The sequence below is a fragment of the Notolepis coatsorum genome (assembly GCF_963971535.1).
Source record: "Notolepis coatsorum genome assembly, chromosome: 11".
NCBI classification, from domain to species: domain Eukaryota; kingdom Metazoa; phylum Chordata; class Actinopteri; order Aulopiformes; family Paralepididae; genus Notolepis; species Notolepis coatsorum.
This window is the reverse complement of record NC_140175.1, coordinates 4,084,276-4,101,899: the sequence shown is the minus strand read 5'-3', so window position 1 is coordinate 4,101,899 and position 17,624 is coordinate 4,084,276. Positions and strand designations below refer to the sequence as shown.

The window sequence follows — 17,624 nt, the reverse complement described above, 5'->3', positions numbered from 1 at the left end:
TTAAGGGGATGCAGACCAGAGAAAGACTTTCGTCTTGTTTACATCAGGATCCCCCATTTTCAATTGATCATAAATTGTCTCGGGGAGGGGCCATAAAATCGAATTACAATGGGATTATATTGTTATGAATGCATATAATGTTAGTTATAGGATGTAGTATTAACTATATTGAGTGATACTCCTTTCTTTTTAGTGGGTTATTATTATTTATGACTATTCTCACAGTCTAGCTCTAAGGACACTACCATCAGTGTTAGTGAGACAGCAGTCTGGCTGATGACCTTGCTTCGCGCTGTTTGGCCCGCTGCTCTTGCCGTACTTGTTGCTGTGTTGATGTTAGCTATAAGGATATAGCAGCAGCTAGCTTGTCCTAGTAGTAGTATAGTTAGTATTCCACCGCAGGGCAAGTGAATTAAGATGCATTCTCTTATTTAGCACACCATTTGAACGCTATATTTCAACATGTCTCTGAAAGGCGGAGGGTCGAGGGGCTTCTACTTCAACACCGTGTTGTCTCTGGCTCGCAGTCTGGCGGCGCACCGGCCCGCGCCCATAGAGAAGGTAACTGAGCTAACGAGCTAACGAGCTAACAAGCTAACAACAAGCTAGTGACCCAGTGTCAGGGCGTCAGCTAACGTTAGCAACACTAGATTGATTGATTGATTGATTGATTGATTGATTGATTGATTGATTGAACATGTTATTTAACAGATTGTACAGAATGGGTACAATACAGTACGGCTCAATACACACAATTGTTAAAGGGGTGCAGACCAGAGAAATACTTTCGTCTTGTTGTTTACATCAGGGTCACTACTACTAGCCTATCTTGATACTAGCCAAGTTAGATATATATGTCTTGTTGTGTCGTGTCGTAAGTGAAATTCGACAACAATGCTATTTGCACAGTGTACAGTACTACATTGGTTTGGTATTATGTTTGTCGGCTACACTGAGTTAAGCTAACAATCATGTTCTCTCCTGACCTCACTCAGCTGAGCTGTCACTCACAAGCCAGGAAGAGGAACGCCCATTCTGTACATTAACATCCCATTCTGTACATTAACATCCCAGTCTGTACCTTAACATGCCATTCTGTACATTAACATTATGTACATTAACATCCCATTCTGTACCTTAACATCCTATTCTGTACCATAACATCCCATTCTGTACCTAACATTCCATTCTATACCTTGACTTGGCATCCCACATTCTGTACCTTAACATCCCATTCTGTAACTTAACATTCCATTCTGTACCTTAACATCCCATCCCATTCTGTACCTTAACATCCCATTCTGTACCTTAACATTCCATTCTGTACATTAACATCCCAGTCTGTACCTTAACATGCCATTCTGTACATTAACATCCCAGTCTGTACATTAACATCCCATTATGTACCTTAATAACATCCCATTCTGTACATTAACATCCCATTCCATTGAATCGTTACATATTCTTTGTGGATGTCTGTCTATGATTAAAATTGTGTTTTTCAGAGGGTCTTTTAACGCGCTAACGTTATTATTTAGCTTCTTCATCTCTTCGTTACAGTAACGTTACGTTGTTATTAACACAGTGAGTGCACATCATCAGACTCTCATAGTTCTGTGCTATTTGTTCCGAATGTGTTTATGAATGAATGAACGAATGAATGAAAACTTTATTGAACAGATTGCAGAATGGGTACAATACAGTACGGCTCAATACACACAATTGTTAAGGGGATGCAGACCAGAGAAAGACTTTCGTCTTGTTTACATCATCAGGGTCCCCCATTTTCAATTCATAGTGACATTTATGACATACACAACATACATGATGATATCATGACATTTATGGCATAGGGACATACAACAGGTATATAGTACTGTTACATTTGTGACATACGATATGCAAATATACAGTACTGTTACCCAGAGATCCTAACAGAGAATATATACATAAGATGGGGAGGGGACTGTACATTAGGAGGGGGTGGGAGAGAAATATACATATGGTGGGGAGGAGACTGTGCATTAGGAGGGGGTGGGTGGGTGGGAGAGAAATATACATACGGTGGGGAGAGAATATATACATACGGTGGGGAGGAGACTGTACATTAGGAGGGGGTGGGTGGGTGGGAGAGAGAGAAATATACATACGGTGGGGAGAGAATATATACATACGGTGGGGATATCACCACCTACAGGTAAGCAAGCCACCAGAATCCACAGCAATATGAATGTATTGGTGGTTTGCATCCTGTAGCACGTCCCAGTCCAGTTTGAGTAGAACACTGAATCGGATATGAAGTTCCTGCAATGATGTGTTTTTAGGATGGATTCATGAGCACTGTTTTGTTTGGGGTTAGAGAGAGACCAATGCACCTGAATCAGATCAACAGGTCTGTGACTTTTACTCTGCTGAGCGGTGGCTCTGCACAGGTTGTATGTAATCCCCCCCGCCTCTAAGACTGATCCTCGTTAGTGTGGGTGGGTGGGGCCAATCATGCCAGGTTGAGCTTGACTCTGCCTGAAAACACACTGACAATAGGGAGGCGTAGTCTGACGTCACTTTGGACCACCCGCGAGGTCCACCCCTATAGGGATTTATCATTGGGAAAATGGATTATCGGCTATTGTAACAATTCCGCCTCATGAACATTGGAAAGCTTTCCATTTTTGCACAAAATTTGTTCCCTTCTATCACTAACATTATTGTTTAAGCATGTTTGGTTGAAACACACACACACACATGCAGTCTATGTGTTGCAGAACATTTTCAGAAAAGTGTTTTTCACGAATCGCAAGTAAAAAGGATGTACGTGGTTTGACAGTTTCAACCGATATAATCTGACATTAGTGCAAATCTTGAGTAAAAAAGAGGATGTACGCGGTTTGACAGTGTCAACAGATATAGCCGCCGGACATTAGTGCAAGATAGGAAATGCAAGTACAGAAAATCTATTTAGAGCTTTTGCAAGATTAAGCATTTTTGGTTGAAACACACACACACACACACACACTGTGACACACATGCAATGTTGCAGAACATTTTCAGAAATGTAAAAACACAATATTACAAAGTTACACATAGGGGAGCAGTTATAATAAACTTAAAATTAAAGTGAATATGCCAGAATGAACAAATGTGTTTTGAGACAGGAAACAAAGGTGGGGAGGTTGTGACCCTGATGTAAACAAGATGAAAGTCTTTCTCTGGTCTGCATCCCCTTAACACATTCGGGGCCAACCACGTATATATACGTGTTTCGGATCCAACGCTTGACGGCCAACCACGGATATATACGTGGCAAGGTTGTTTTGGCTTTTATTCCATTGTAATATCCTACTCAATGTCACCGAGCGGCACTGCAGATTTACCCTACTCTTGGAATTCGGAAAAGTGCATTACCGGCCAGATCCTCATAGGGGCGCTGTCTCGATAATGCAGTGTTCCCTGTTACAGACCGGTGTTTTTTTTAATTTTTTATTATGAATGGGCTTTTCTGTTAGCCTAAAGCTATGCGTGTAGCCGATGGCCTGGAATTGTTTTTGGGACGCTGAATTCAGACTTCCTGGTTAAATGTAAAAAAATATAAAAAAAAAATGTAAAAAAATCTTTTTTGATAATTGCATCATTCCAAATCGCGATTTCGATTTAAAATCGATTAATCGTTCAGCCCTACTTGAAAGCCTTGTAAACAAAACCGGTCTCACTGTCCATAAAGATGCCTACAAACTCCATCAACAGCTCTACAAAGAAGCCCTCAATAGCTCCTCCCACTATTCCTCCATCATACAATCTGGCAGCAACAACAACCCAAGGACACTTCTCTCCACCATAAACAAACTCCTCAAACCCATGGACACCATCTCCAACTCATTTACTGTCAGTCAATGTACTACTTATTTCTCTCACACTTTCAAACTTAAAATTGACGCAATTCACAACCAACTGGCCAATTCCTCCACCTCCATTGTCTCTGATCCGGACCCCGACCTCCCCCCACCTCCAAACCGCCCACTCTGATCCTTCTCTGAAATCACAGCATCCAACCTTATATCCACCATCATGACTGGCATGACATCTTCAACCTGCATCCTGGACCCCATCCCCTCCTCCTTAGTCGAGGCCTGCCGCCCCTCACTCTGTCCCACTACTATCATAAACTCCTCTCTGTCCACAGGGCGTTCGCTGCAGCTGCCTCCACCCTCTGGAACGCCCTTCCCAATCGTGTGAATACTTTCGACAACAAATGTTTGTTTCCGCGTGCGAGTTTTGCGCTCTGATTGGCCATGTCATGTCACGTGACATGTGCGCCAATCGTGGGACAGCAAGTTCTGCGCCTATTTCCGGGTCTAACAGCCTGCAAAGTAAACTACCTGGCGTTCTATCTCATTCGCCCAAATCCTAAGCCAACTACCCTATCCTTAACCAACTCCCACCCCCCACTCTCCGCCCTCCCTCCCAACCCCCAAATTCCCTCCCCTGAGGGTGCTTCTTGAAACACAGACTTTCGGCATAGATGAACATTGTAACATTGTAAATTGTATAATTTAGGGTTGTGCCATTATTACTATGCAAAGATAATAATTGTGATTAATTCTGTAATGAGTTGTATGTGTCTGTTTCTAGCATCCTTGACATCCAAGGACAACGATGGAAATAAGGCACTGCGCCTTTTCGTTCCTATCCTTGACAAAAGTGTAAATGGAATAAAATCTGTATATGTTTTGTGTCAAAAATAAAACCAAACCAAAACCAAACCATGCTCTATCCTTAACCAACTTCGAAAGAGTGCCTAAGCTTAACCAGTGTAGACACTTGCTGTCCCACGATTGGGCGTACATGTCACATGACCAGAAATGACCTGGCCAATCAGAGACGTGGAAACAAACATTTGTTGTCTAAAGTATTCAGGCGTCCCAACCATATCCACCATGCAGACACCCTCTCATCATTTAAAGAAGCCCTCAAAACCCACCTTTTTACCCTTGCTTTTATTTTCTCTACTAAAACTGTATTGTATTGTTTGTTTTGTAAAGTGTCTTTGAGCATTAGGAAAAGCGCTATATAAATCTGATGTATTATTATTATTATTATTATTATTATTATTATTATTATTATTATTATTATTATTATTATTATTATTATTATTATTATTATTTAATGTTAGCATTTTGATATTCATCTCTTCATCTCTTCCAGTTACAGTAGGTCAGAGGAGTTTGATAATATTTATTGGCCAAATAATGTTCATATTTAAACATAAAATAGCAAAATCTTCTGAATAAATAACCATGTTGAAATTGAGAAGTTTGGACTTGTTTTTTTTTTACAACTGAAATTAAAAAAAATGGTTATTACAGAGAGAGTTAAGTTGGGTACCGATACCGAATTCCAGGAACTGGTACTGGTACCGGTATCGGTTCAAATGTGAACGGTACCCAACCCTACTTAACGCTGTCTGTCCTCAGGTCCTCAGCAGGGCTGAACGATTAATCGATTTAAAATTGAAATCGCGATTTGAAATGATGACATTAGCAAATCGCAAAAAAAAAAAAATCGCATCTATTTTATTTATTTATTTAATTAATTTAACCAGGAAGTCCCATTGAGATACAAGATCTTCTTTGCAAGTTGTTATTGTTGTAGGAACGGTTTGGGAGAGGGAGGTAAGGGGTTTTAGATTGTGTGTTGTGAAGTTTAGACTTCAGAGAGGGAGAGTAAAGTACAGAAAAAAAGGTACCGTTGGGTACCGGTATCGATTCCCAGGTAAAAAGAAACATTTACCGAACAGACCCACCGCGTAGGCCAGATGCAAGCCGCATTTTACAATAAACCTCTGTGGGGCTGCTTAAAAAAAAAATTATAATCGCAAATTTAATCGCAATCGCAATATCTGTCAGAAAAATTTCAATTCGATTATTTCCCAAAATCGTGCAGCCCTAGTCCTCAGGTCCCTTAACGCTTAATGCTGTCTGTCCTCAGGTCCTCCTCAGGTCCTTTAACGCTGTCTCTCACTCTCTGTCCTCAGGTCCAGAAGTTACACTGCATGTGCCCCGTGGACTACAGGGGCACGTTCCAGCTGGACGAGAGGCGGAGGGACGCGGTCATCGCTCTGGGCGTCTTCCTGGTGGAGTCTGAGCTGCAGGTGAGTCTACCCTCCTCTTCATCCTCTCTCTCTGGGCGTCTTCCTGGTGGAGTCTGAGCTGCAGGTGAGTCTGCCCTCCTCTTCATCCTCTCTCTCTGGGCGTCTTCCTGGTGGAGCTACAGGTGAGTCTACCCTCCTCTTCATCCTCTCTCTCTCTGGGCGTCTTCCTGGTGGAGTCTGAGCTGCAGGTGAGTCTACCCTCCTCTTCATCCTCTCTCTCTGGGCGTCTTCCTGGTGGAGTCTGAGCTGCAGGTGAGTCTACCCTCCTCTTCATCCTCTCTCTCTGGGCGTCTTCCTGGTGGAGTCTGAGCTGCAGGTGAGTCTACCCTCCTCTTCATCCTCTCTCTCTGGGCGTCTTCCTGGTGGAGTCTGAGCTGCAGGTGAGTCTACCCTCCTCTTCATCCTCTCTCTCTGGGCGTCTTCCTGGTGGAGTCTGAGCTACAGGTGAGTCTACCCTCCTCTTCATCCTCTCTCTCTGGGCGTCTTGAGCTACGCTTGTGCCTCAAGAGATAGATAGATAGATAGATAGATAGATAGATACAGTAGATAGATACTGTAGATAGATACAGTAGATAGATAGATAGATACAGTAGATAGATAGATAGATAGATAGATAGATAGATAGATAGATAAGAGATAGATAAAAAAAATTATTACATTTTTTTTTGAATTTTTGTATAAGGAAGTTGCATTGTTCGTTTCAATGCCTGTAATAGTAGTACAGTAGTCCACACACACACACACACACACACACACACACACACACGCACATGTGTGCATTCAGTTAAGTTGGAATATGACTGTAATACAAACAGTTCAGTTTGTCAGGTACATGCAACGCAGATTACACTGTTGACATCTGTCTGCTTGAGAAAATACCATGTTGTGCAATAAAAATTATTGAAGTGAGATGAACAGACTGACAGCTTTATTTTATTAGATAAAACATGTTGACAAAGTTTCACTTTGCAGTTGAAAAAAGGTAATAAATCGCAATATATCGCAATATTAATATTGCATTAATACTCAGCATATCGCAATATATTTCTTAGCGCAGTACTATGGTATCACCCCTGGTTCTGACATGCGGTGTGTGGTCCTCCGCAGCACAAGGACATCATCGTGCCCTACCTCCTGGGGCTCCTGAGGGGCCTCACCAGGGTCCAGTGGATCGAGGAGGGCTCGGAGCGCAAAGGAAGGGGTAAACATGTCCTTATGATAATCATAATTAATAATCATAACCACCTGCCTCATAGTTACTATACTCTACCCACATAACTCTGTATGATAGCATGTACAATAGGGCTGTATATGCCGTGTATATATATATTAATTTATATATTTATCGCATATATATCCATATCTGTCTGAATGTACCTGCATATAATTCATATAATATATTTATTCTTAGCGTATATATATATACACACATCTGTCTGTACATACCTGCATAATCCTTTTTATATATCTGTAGATACTATATTTATATCTGTACATATCCCTTACCTACTCTTACTAGTTACACTGCTGGCCAGTACGACTTTATACCTGTATCACTGTACATATTAATACTACAACTCTGTACATACATCTGATTAGCACTGTTACTCAGTAATACTCATTTATATATGTTATACCCAGTTTAATCACCTGTATTACCTGAGTATTGAATCGTTTTCAACAGCTGGGTATCGCGACACTCTTCTTTCTGTCCTCCAGAGAACCTCCCTGTGGCGGAGAACTTCAGCTTCTGTCTGGTGACCCTGCTGTCTGACGTGGCCCAGCGGGATGAGAGCCTACGAGGACAGGTGAGTTAGAGTTAGAGGGATGAGAGCCTAACAGGTGAGTTAGAGTTAGAGGGACGAGAGCCTACGAGGACAGGTGAGTTAGAGTTAGAGGGATGAGAGCCTGACAGGTGAGTTAGAGTTAGAGGGACGAGAGCCTACGAGGACAGGTGAGTTAGAGTTAGAGGGATGAGAGCCTGACAGGTGAGTTAGAGTTAGAGGGATGAGAGCCTAACAGGTGAGTTAGAGTTAGAGGGATGAGAGCCTAACAGGTGAGTTAGAGTTAGAGGGATGAGAGCCTAACAGGTGAGTTAGAGTTAGAGGGATGAGAGCCTGACAGGTGAGTTAGAGTTAGAGGGATGAGAGCCTGACAGGTGAGTTAGAGTTAGAGGGATGAGAGCCTAACAGGTGTGTTAGAGTTAGAGGGATGAGAGCCTGACAGGTGAGTTAGAGTTAGAGGGATGAGAGCCTAACAGGTGAGTTAGAGTTAGAGGGATGAGAGCCCGACAGGTGAGTTAGAGTTAGAGGGATGAGAGCCTGACAGGTGAGTTAGAGTTAGAGGGATGAGAGCCTGCAGGGACAGGTGAGTTAGAGTTAGAGGGATGAGAGCCTACGAGGACAGGTGTGTTAGAGTTAGAGGGATGAGAGCCTAACAGGTGTGTTAGAGTTAGAGGGATGAGAGCCTAACAGGTGAGTTAGAGTTAGAGGGATGAGAGCCTAACAGGTGAGTTAGAGTTAGAGGGATGAGAGCCTAACAGGTGAGTTAGAGTTAGAGGGATGAGAGCCTGACAGGTGTGTTAGAGTTAGAGGGATGAGAGCCTGACAGGTGAGTTAGAGTTAGAGGGATGAGAGCCTGACAGGTGTGTTAGAGTTAGAGGGATGAGAGCCTGACAGGTGTGTTAGAGTTAGAGGGATGAGAGCCTGACAGGTGAGTTAGAGTTAGAGGGATGAGAGCCTGACAGGTGAGTTAGAGTTAGAGGGATGAGAGCCCGACAGGTGAGTTAGAGTTAGAGGGATGAGAGCCTGACAGGTGTGTTAGAGTTAGAGGGATGAGAGCCTGACAGGTGAGTTAGAGTTAGAGGGATGAGAGCCTGACAGGTGTGTTAGAGTTAGAGGGATGAGAGCCTGACAGGTGTGTTAGAGTTAGAGGGATGAGAGCCTGACAGGTGAGTTAGAGTTAGAGGGATATTCATACTAATACACATTGGCCGTATTAGGGGGTGGGAAACTGATGGGTGGGGATCGGGCGTTGTGGACAGCGACTCCTACAGGTCGGTTGGTGCGCCTGCGCAGTAGAATCAGGAAGCGACGGGGGCGGCGTGAGCCTCCCACGTGTTACTCCTCGCCACTGAGAGATCGAGCTGCGCAGGTGAAAAGATGCGACTGCTGTTACCTCAAGTACCGGAGGGGACTTGTGCTATGTATGACTTAGTCCACATTGCAGCCGGCTTGTGGGAGGCAAGAAACAGCGTTCGTGACAGGGGAGGGTTGAATTGGATGATACGAAATTGGGATGGGAGAAAATATAGAAAATGGGAGAAAAGGTGGATAAAAAAAAAATTGTAAAGCGCTTTGGATAAAAGCGCTATATAAATGCAGCCATTTACCATTTATATATATATAAAGTTTTATATATAACAGGGTATTTATATATAATGGTTTGTTCTCCCCGTCAGGTCCTGGAGGCCATCATGGACATCATGAAGGTGCTGCAAGACATCTGTAAGAATCCAGAGGCTCACGATAAAGGTATTCTGACCTCATTCAGCCTCTGTCTGCTCTACTTCTACATATTCTGACCTCATTCACCTTCTGTCTGCTCTATATCTACATATTCTGACCTCATTCACCTTCTGTCTGCTCTATATCTACATATCCTGACCTCATTCACCTTCTGTCTGCTCTACTTCTACATATTCTGACCTCATTCACCTTCTGTCCGCTCTACTTTTACATATTCTGACCTCATTCACCTTCTGTCCGCTCTATATCTACATATTCTGACCTCATTCACCTTCTGTCCGCTCTACTTTTACATATTCTGACCTCATTCACCTTCTGTCTGCTCTATATCTACATATTCTGACCTCATTCAGCCTCTGTCTGCTCTACTTCTACATATTCTGACCTCATTCACCTTCTGTCTGCTCTATATCTACATATTCTGACCCCATTCACCTTCTGTCTGCTCTATATCTACATATTCTGACCTCATTCAGCCTCTGTCTGCTCTAGATCTACATATTCTGACCTCATTCAGCCTCTGTCTGCTCTATATCTACATATTCTGACCTCATTCAGCCTCTGTCTGCTCTACATCTACATATTCTGACCTCATTCAGCCTCTGTCTGCTCTATATCTACATATTCTGACCCCATTCACCTTCTGTCTGCTCTACATCTACATATTATACATACTACTACTACTACTATTACTACTACTACTACTACTATTATTATTATTATTATTATTATTATTATTATTATTATTATTATTATTATTACCACCACTACCACCACTACTACCACTACTCTTCTGACCACGCCCCCCCCCGCCCCTCAGAATACCTGTGCAGGTACACGGTGCCCTGCCTGCTGGGCGTGGCGCGGGCCTTCGGTCGCTATAGCAACACGCAGGAGCCGCTGCTGTCCAAGCTGTTCCCGCGGCCCCGGGCCCCTCCGGCGGCCTCTGGTGGTCAGGAGGAGAACGACGCCGCGCGCCGGCGCTCCTTCAACGACTTCCGCTCCATCCTGCCCAGCTCGCTGCTGGCGGCCTGCCAGGGGGACGCGGCCCGGGCCAGGGGCTCACAGCAGGTACTGACCCTAACCCTGACCTCTGACCTCTCACAGCAGGTACTGACCCTAACCTTGACCTCTGACCTCTCACAGCAGGTACTAACCCTAACCCAGGGGGACGCGGCCAGGGCCAGGGGCTCACAGCAGGTGCTGAGCACACACTCTGAACACACACTCTGAACACACACTCTGAACACACACTGAACACACACTCTGAACACACACTCTGAACACACACTCTGAACACACACTCTGAACACACACTCTGAACACACACTCTGAACACACACTCTGAACACACACTGAACACACACTCTGAACACACACTCTGAACACACACTCTGAACACACACTGAACACACACTCTGAACACACACTCTGAACACACACTCTGAACACACACTCTGAACACACACTCTGAACACACACTCTGAACACACACTCTGAACACACACTCTGAGCACACACTCTGAACACACACTCTGAACACACACTCTGAACACACACTGACTACAAACACACTCTGAACCAGTGGCGTCATTTCAGTAAAAGCCAAGGTATGGCAAGGAGGGAGGGTGGGGGGGGGTTTCCCCCCCTTGGTGGTGGATTCTTTGGTCAAATCAGTTGTGCAATAGTCACTTTTGGTGAGTTGTTTCTATACAATTCACTTATATGACATTTGGGTATGACACAGGACTACACAAGCATTTAAGAATATAAATGTGTCAACAGACTAAAGCAGGGAACCACAATATTTTGCATACACATTATGCTGAGCAGAATGTAATATCATAACTGTTCAACAGAATGTAGTATCAAAAACACGTTCACAAATGTTAGTCGTTATGCCAATTCCCAATCCCCTTCCTGGTCGCTGCGCACTTACCCCCCACAGTCGGTCTGGGAGAGTGGAGGCTATCACGTGCTTCCTCCGACACACGTCTAGCCAATCAACCGCTTCTTTTCACCTGGCAGCGCGGACTCTCACTGAGAGGGTGTAACGTGTGGAAGGATCACACTACCCCCCTTAGATCCTATCCGTGCTTAGCAGGCGCCCCGACCGAACTGTAGGAGTCGCTGTTTACAACGACCCGGACCCACCCCGCCAGCTTCTCCCACCCTCTAATACTGCCAATTGTATTAGTGTGAACGGCCAGCCAAGCTGGTGACAACGCCGGAGCTGTGAGCTGGATTCGAACAGGCGAATCCAGCGTCTCCGGGGTTGGTGACGAACGCAATCTCCGTTACGCCACCTGACCGCCCCTTGAACTGCACTGTTATAATCACTAAGCCATCGTAAGACCTTAACTGTGTCCCTGTGTCACTTGTCTCTGCTGCCCTTTGACAAAAAACTTCCCTTAGTGCACCTATAGTAAAAGTCACCTATAGTAAAAGTGAGATAATTGACGATATCAAAACATGTTAGGGCCGTACCGACGAGTTCGAAGGTTCGAAGCTTCGTTCATAATGTTGACATTATTTTCTTTCATTTCAGATAATGGTACGGGTATCGGTCGGATCGGTACTCGGTATCGGCCGATACCCAGAGCCAGGTATCGGTATCGGGACTGAAGGTTGGATCGGTGCCTCCCTCCTGATAATGTGTCTGTTACTGTGTGTCTGCAGGCCAGTCCTGAGAGAGCCGCCCTGATGCCCAGCTCACCCGCCGACCCGTCCGCTCACTACTTTGAAGGTAACGGAAAGAAGAAACGCAGTTTTTCCTATGAAGGATAGTTGGGGTTGAAATGTACCGGCAACTCACTAAGGCAGAGGGGTCGGCAACCTGCGGTGTCTCCCTGTCCCTGTTACAAAAATAATAAAAAATAATAATAAGCTAACCCCCCAGTAAGCTAACCATGGATAAAAAAAAAGAAGAGGAAAGTCAGAGGAAAATAGAGGGTTTAATTCAGCGTGGACAGATTAATTTGCTTTCACGACTAACTAACGATGCAGGCTTACCTGTATGCCTGATATGTGGTGAGAAATGTGCGAACAACAAAACATTTACTTTTTATTTGATACATTTTCCACAAATAAGGGAAGGACTCAAACAGAGCTGCATAGTTCTGTGTTTTATTTAACAGGTCAGAGTCGTACAGTATGGGTAACAGAGCCTAAGGTAAAGGTATAGAGGCAATGGAGTCAGAGTTCACTCTGCTGTGTCCTCCTCTCTCAGGCTCCTACCTGCCGGACGGCAGCGCCGTGGACCCAGACTACTACTTCTCCACCATCAGCTCCAGTTTCTCCGTGTCGCCTCTCTTCACGGGGAACAGCGCCGGGGAGTTCGACGTCCCTCTGGACATGCTGACCCATCTCCTGCACATGGTCAGTAGTAGTAGCCACGGCAACCAACGCCCCCTAGGACACGACCTCTGACGGGCCGTGTGCATAAAGTACGGTGGCCTGTTCTTAGGCTACGTTCTCACTGCAGGCAATAATACTGGCCAGAATCTGATATTTTTTGCTTATATTATGTGACTCAGATCTGGGGGGGTTTTCACGACAGTGTGAGCAGCACAAAACTCGCATGGAATCTGATCTTTTAAATTCTGATTCGTGCCACTTTCATATGTGGTCCTAAATCAGATACAGGGTCTGATTTGTTTTAAATCAGCTGGTCCAGTAGAATGATAGTGCTTTGCTCCGTATACACGCAACAAGAACGGAGAGGCTAATTAAGGCTCAGATTATTCCCTCAGGCCATCAGAACACTGGACACTGATCTCTCCACACACAAGCACACATGAACACAACACAACATTCTGCACTCGCACACACACAAATAGAATAGAATAGAAATACTTTTATTATCCCGTGGGAAATTTGACATTGCAAATCGCTCAACATTTAAACATTTAGACAGGACAGGTCACGAATTAGAATAATAAAACAAATCAAATCAAGTTGCCTAGGATAAGAGTAGAGTAAAATAGAGTAAAAATGGAATAAAATATACAGTAAATAAATACAGTAAAAATATACTGAGGTCTACAGTAGGTGTAGTATTGCACAGTGCTGTTTCGAACTAAGTCCACACACAAGAAAAGGACACTTTAAGAAAATAACTTGTTGTGATTGTTGTACAGTATAGTTAGTAACAGCAAGTATAGCATAGGGACATAGAAGTACAACTGCACATTGTATATAGGAGTGTACATAGGATCCAGTGCCTTTAAGCGATTTATTAACATGTTTATTTATCATGTCTATTCTAGTAGTTATCCTTTTTATTATTATTATTACTACTATTACTATTGTTTTTATTGCACAATCGAAGCGGGCATGGCCCAACCGCATTTCACTGTATGCTCTGGTATGTATGTGATGAATAAAACGATTGAATCTTGTGTTGAGGGCTGGGTGTGAACAGACAGGGGGGGGTCCAGTAGAATGATGGTGTTTTGTGTTGAGGGCTGGGTGTGAACAGACAGGGGGGGGTCCAGTAGAATGATGGTGTTTTGTGTTGAGGGCTGGGTATGAACAGACAGGGGGGGGTCCAGTAGAATGATGGTGTTTTGTGTTGAGGGCTGGGTATGAACAGACAGGGGGGGGTCCAGTAGAATGATAGTGTTTTGTGTTGAGGGCTGGGTATGAACAGGCAGGGGGGGGTCCAGTAGAATGATGGTGTTTTGTGTTGAGGGCTGGGTATGAACAGACAGGGGGGGGTCCAGTAGAATGATGGTGTTTTGTGTTGAGGGCTGGGTATGAACAGACAGGGGGGGGTCCAGTAGAATGATGGTGTTTTGTGTTGAGGGCTGGGTATGAACAGACAGACAGGGGGGGGTCCAGTAGAATGATGGTGTGTTGTGTTGAGGGCTGGGTGTGAACAGACAGGGGGGGTCCAGTAGAATGATAGTGTTTTGTGTTGAGGGCTGGGTGTGAACAGACAGGGGGGGGTCCAGTAGAATGATGGTGTTTTGTGTTGAGGGCTGGGTGTGAACAGACAGGGGGGGGTCCAGTAGAATGATAGTGTTCTGTGTTGAGGGCTGGGTGTGAACAGACAGGGGGGGGTCCAGTAGAATGATAGTGTTTTGTGTTGAGGGCTGGGTATGAACAGACAGGGGGGGGGGTCCAGTAGAATGATAGTGTTTTGTGTTGAGGGCTGGGTATGAACAGACAGGGGGGGGTCCAGTAGAATGATAGTGTTTTGTGTTGAGGGCTGGGTATGAACAGACAGGGGGGGGGTCCAGTAGAATGATGGTGTTTTGTGTTGAGGGCTGGGTATGAACAGACAGGGGGGGGTCCAGTAGAATGATAGTGTTTTGTGTTGAGGGCTGGGTATGAACAGACAGGGGGGGTCCAGTAGAATGATGGTGTTTTGTGTTGAGGGCTGGGTATGAACAGACAGGGGGGGGTCCAGTAGAATGATGGTGTTTTGTGTTGAGGGCTGGGTATGAACAGACAGGGGGGGGTCCAGTAGAATGATGGTGTTTTGTGTTGAGGGCTGGGTATGAACAGACAGGGGGGGGTCCAGTAGAATGATGGTGTTTTGTGTTGAGGGCTGGGTATGAACAGACAGGGGGGGTCCAGTAGAATGATGGTGTTTTGTGTTGAGGGCTGGGTATGAACAGACAGGGGGGGTCCAGTAGAATGATGGTGTTTTGAGGGCTGGGTATGAACAGACAGGGGGGGGTCCAGTAGAATGATGGTGTTTTGTGTTGAGGGCTGGGTATGAACAGACAGGGGGGGGGGGTCCAGTAGAATGATGGTGTTTTGTGTTGAGGGCTGGGTATGAACAGACAGACAGGGGGGGGTCCAGTAGAATGATGGTGTTTTGTGTTGAGGGCTGGGTATGAACAGACAGGGGGGGGTCCAGTAGAATGATGGTGTTTTGTGTTGAGGGCTGGGTGTGAACAGACAGGGGGGGGTCCAGTAGAATGATGGTGTTTTGTGTTGAGGGCTGGGTATGAACAGACAGGGGGGGGGGGTCCAGTAGAATGATGGTGTTTTGTGTTGAGGGCTGGGTATGAACAGACAGGGGGGGGGGTCCAGTAGAATGATAGTGTTTTGTGTTGAGGGCTGGGTATGAACAGACAGACAGGGGGGGGTCCAGTAGAATGATGGTGTTTTGTGTTGAGGGCTGGGTATGAACAGACAGGGGGGGGTCCAGTAGAATGATGGTGTTTTGTGTTGAGGGCTGGGTGTGAACAGACAGGGGGGGGTCCAGTAGAATGATGGTGTTTTGTGTTGAGGGCTGGGTATGAACAGACAGGGGGGGGTCCAGTAGAATGATAGTGTTTTGTGTTGAGGGCTGGGTATGAACAGACAGGGGGGGGTCCAGTAGAATGATAGTGTTTTGTGTTGAGGGCTGGGTATGAACAGACAGGGGGGGGTCCAGTAGAATGATGGTGTTTTGTGTTGAGGGCTGGGTGTGAACAGACAGGGGGGGGTCCAGTAGAATGATGGTGTTTTGTGTTGAGGGCTGGGTGTGAACAGACAGGGGGGGGGTCCAGTAGAATGATGGTGTTTTGTCAAATTCAACCAGATGTGTTTCTTTTCAACAGGTTGAACATTTTGTCTCGGACTCATTTCTGAAGACCCTGGACGACACGTTGGCAGAATTCCTAGAGGTATGTTTATATACAATATAACGCTCTGTTATCTGTTATAACGCAATGATCAATGATTTGTTTTGATTTTATATTGTTTGTATTTACATGTTCAAAATAAAATCATGTCGATTCCTTCCTCTCCAGATGAATGCCGGGGCCCACATGCACTACAAGACCTTCAGTGATCCTCTGTACGTGGCCATCTTCAAGATGCTGAGAGACACGCTGTACAACCTGAAAGGTGAGGCAGCCTTCTCCTAATAATGACACATCCACGATATATATATATTCCTATTAGACGTCGTCCAAAGATATCTCCAGAGTCACCGCGAGTCTGATACTGTCTCTGTGTCTCCAGAGCTCCAGTCTAACCCTGTCTCTGTCTCCTCCAGAGCTCCAGTCTAACACTGTCTCTGTCTCCTCCAGAGCTCCAGTCTAACACTGTCTCTGTCTCCTCCAGAGCTCCAGTCTAACCCTGTCTCCTCCAGAGCTCCAGTCTAACACTGTCTCTGTCTCCTCCAGAGCTCCAGTCTAACCCTGTCTCCTCCAGAGCTCCAGTCTAACCCTGTCTCTGTCTCCTCCAGAGCTCCAGTCTAACCCTGTCTCTGTCTCCTCCAGAGCTCCAGTCTAACCCTGTCTCCTCCAGAGCTCCAGTCTAACACTGTCTCTGTCTCCTCCAGAGCTCCAGTCTAACCCTGTCTCCTCCAGAGCTCCAGTCTAACCCTGTCTCTGTCTCCTCCAGAGCTCCAGTCTAACCCTGTCTCTGTCTCCTCCAGAGCTCCAGTCTAACCCTGTCTCCTCCAGAGCTCCAGTCTAACACTGTCTCTGTCTCCTCCAGAGCTCCAGTCTAACCCTGTCTCCTCCAGAGCTCCAGTCTAACACTGTCTCTGTCTCCTCCAGAGCTCCAGTCTAACCCTGTCTCCTCCAGAGCTCCAGTCTAACACTGTCTCTGTCTCCTCCAGAGCTCCAGTCTAACCCTGTCTCTGTCTCCTCCAGAGCTCCAGTCTAACCCTGTCTCCTCCAGAGCTCCAGTCTAACACTGTCTCTGTCTCCTCCAGAGCTCCAGTCTAACACTGTCTCTGTCTCCTCCAGAGCTCCAGTCTAACCCTGTCTCCTCCAGAGCTCCAGTCTAACACTGTCTCTGTCTCCTCCAGAGCTCCAGTCTAACCCTGTCTCCTCCAGAGCTCCAGTCTAACCCTGTCTCTGTCTCCTCCAGAGCTCCAGTCTAACACTGTCTCTGTCTCCTCCAGAGCTCCAGTCTAACCCTGTCTCTGTCTCCTCCAGAGCTCCAGTCTAACCCTGTCTCCTCCAGAGCTCCAGTCTAACACTGTCTCTGTCTCCTCCAGA

At 45.5% G+C, this 17,624-nt stretch overlaps 1 protein-coding gene across 1 annotated transcript in view; it reads left to right on the top strand.

Moving 5' to 3' along the window:
* The first annotated feature begins 345 nt into the window (after positions 1 to 345).
* Positions 346 to 17,624, top strand: part of pi4kaa (phosphatidylinositol 4-kinase, catalytic, alpha a) — a 144,460-nt gene continuing 127,181 nt past the window's right edge. The window contains exons 1-10 of the mRNA XM_084325266.1: positions 346 to 561; positions 6,029 to 6,145; positions 7,253 to 7,346; positions 7,865 to 7,953; positions 9,606 to 9,678; positions 10,493 to 10,743; positions 12,352 to 12,418; positions 12,902 to 13,050; positions 16,230 to 16,295; positions 16,422 to 16,518. Coding sequence (XP_084181392.1) covers positions 463 to 561; positions 6,029 to 6,145; positions 7,253 to 7,346; positions 7,865 to 7,953; positions 9,606 to 9,678; positions 10,493 to 10,743; positions 12,352 to 12,418; positions 12,902 to 13,050; positions 16,230 to 16,295; positions 16,422 to 16,518 — 1,102 coding nt within the window. The 5' untranslated portion in view covers positions 346 to 462. The remainder of the gene's footprint in view (positions 562 to 6,028; positions 6,146 to 7,252; positions 7,347 to 7,864; positions 7,954 to 9,605; positions 9,679 to 10,492; positions 10,744 to 12,351; positions 12,419 to 12,901; positions 13,051 to 16,229; positions 16,296 to 16,421; positions 16,519 to 17,624) is intronic.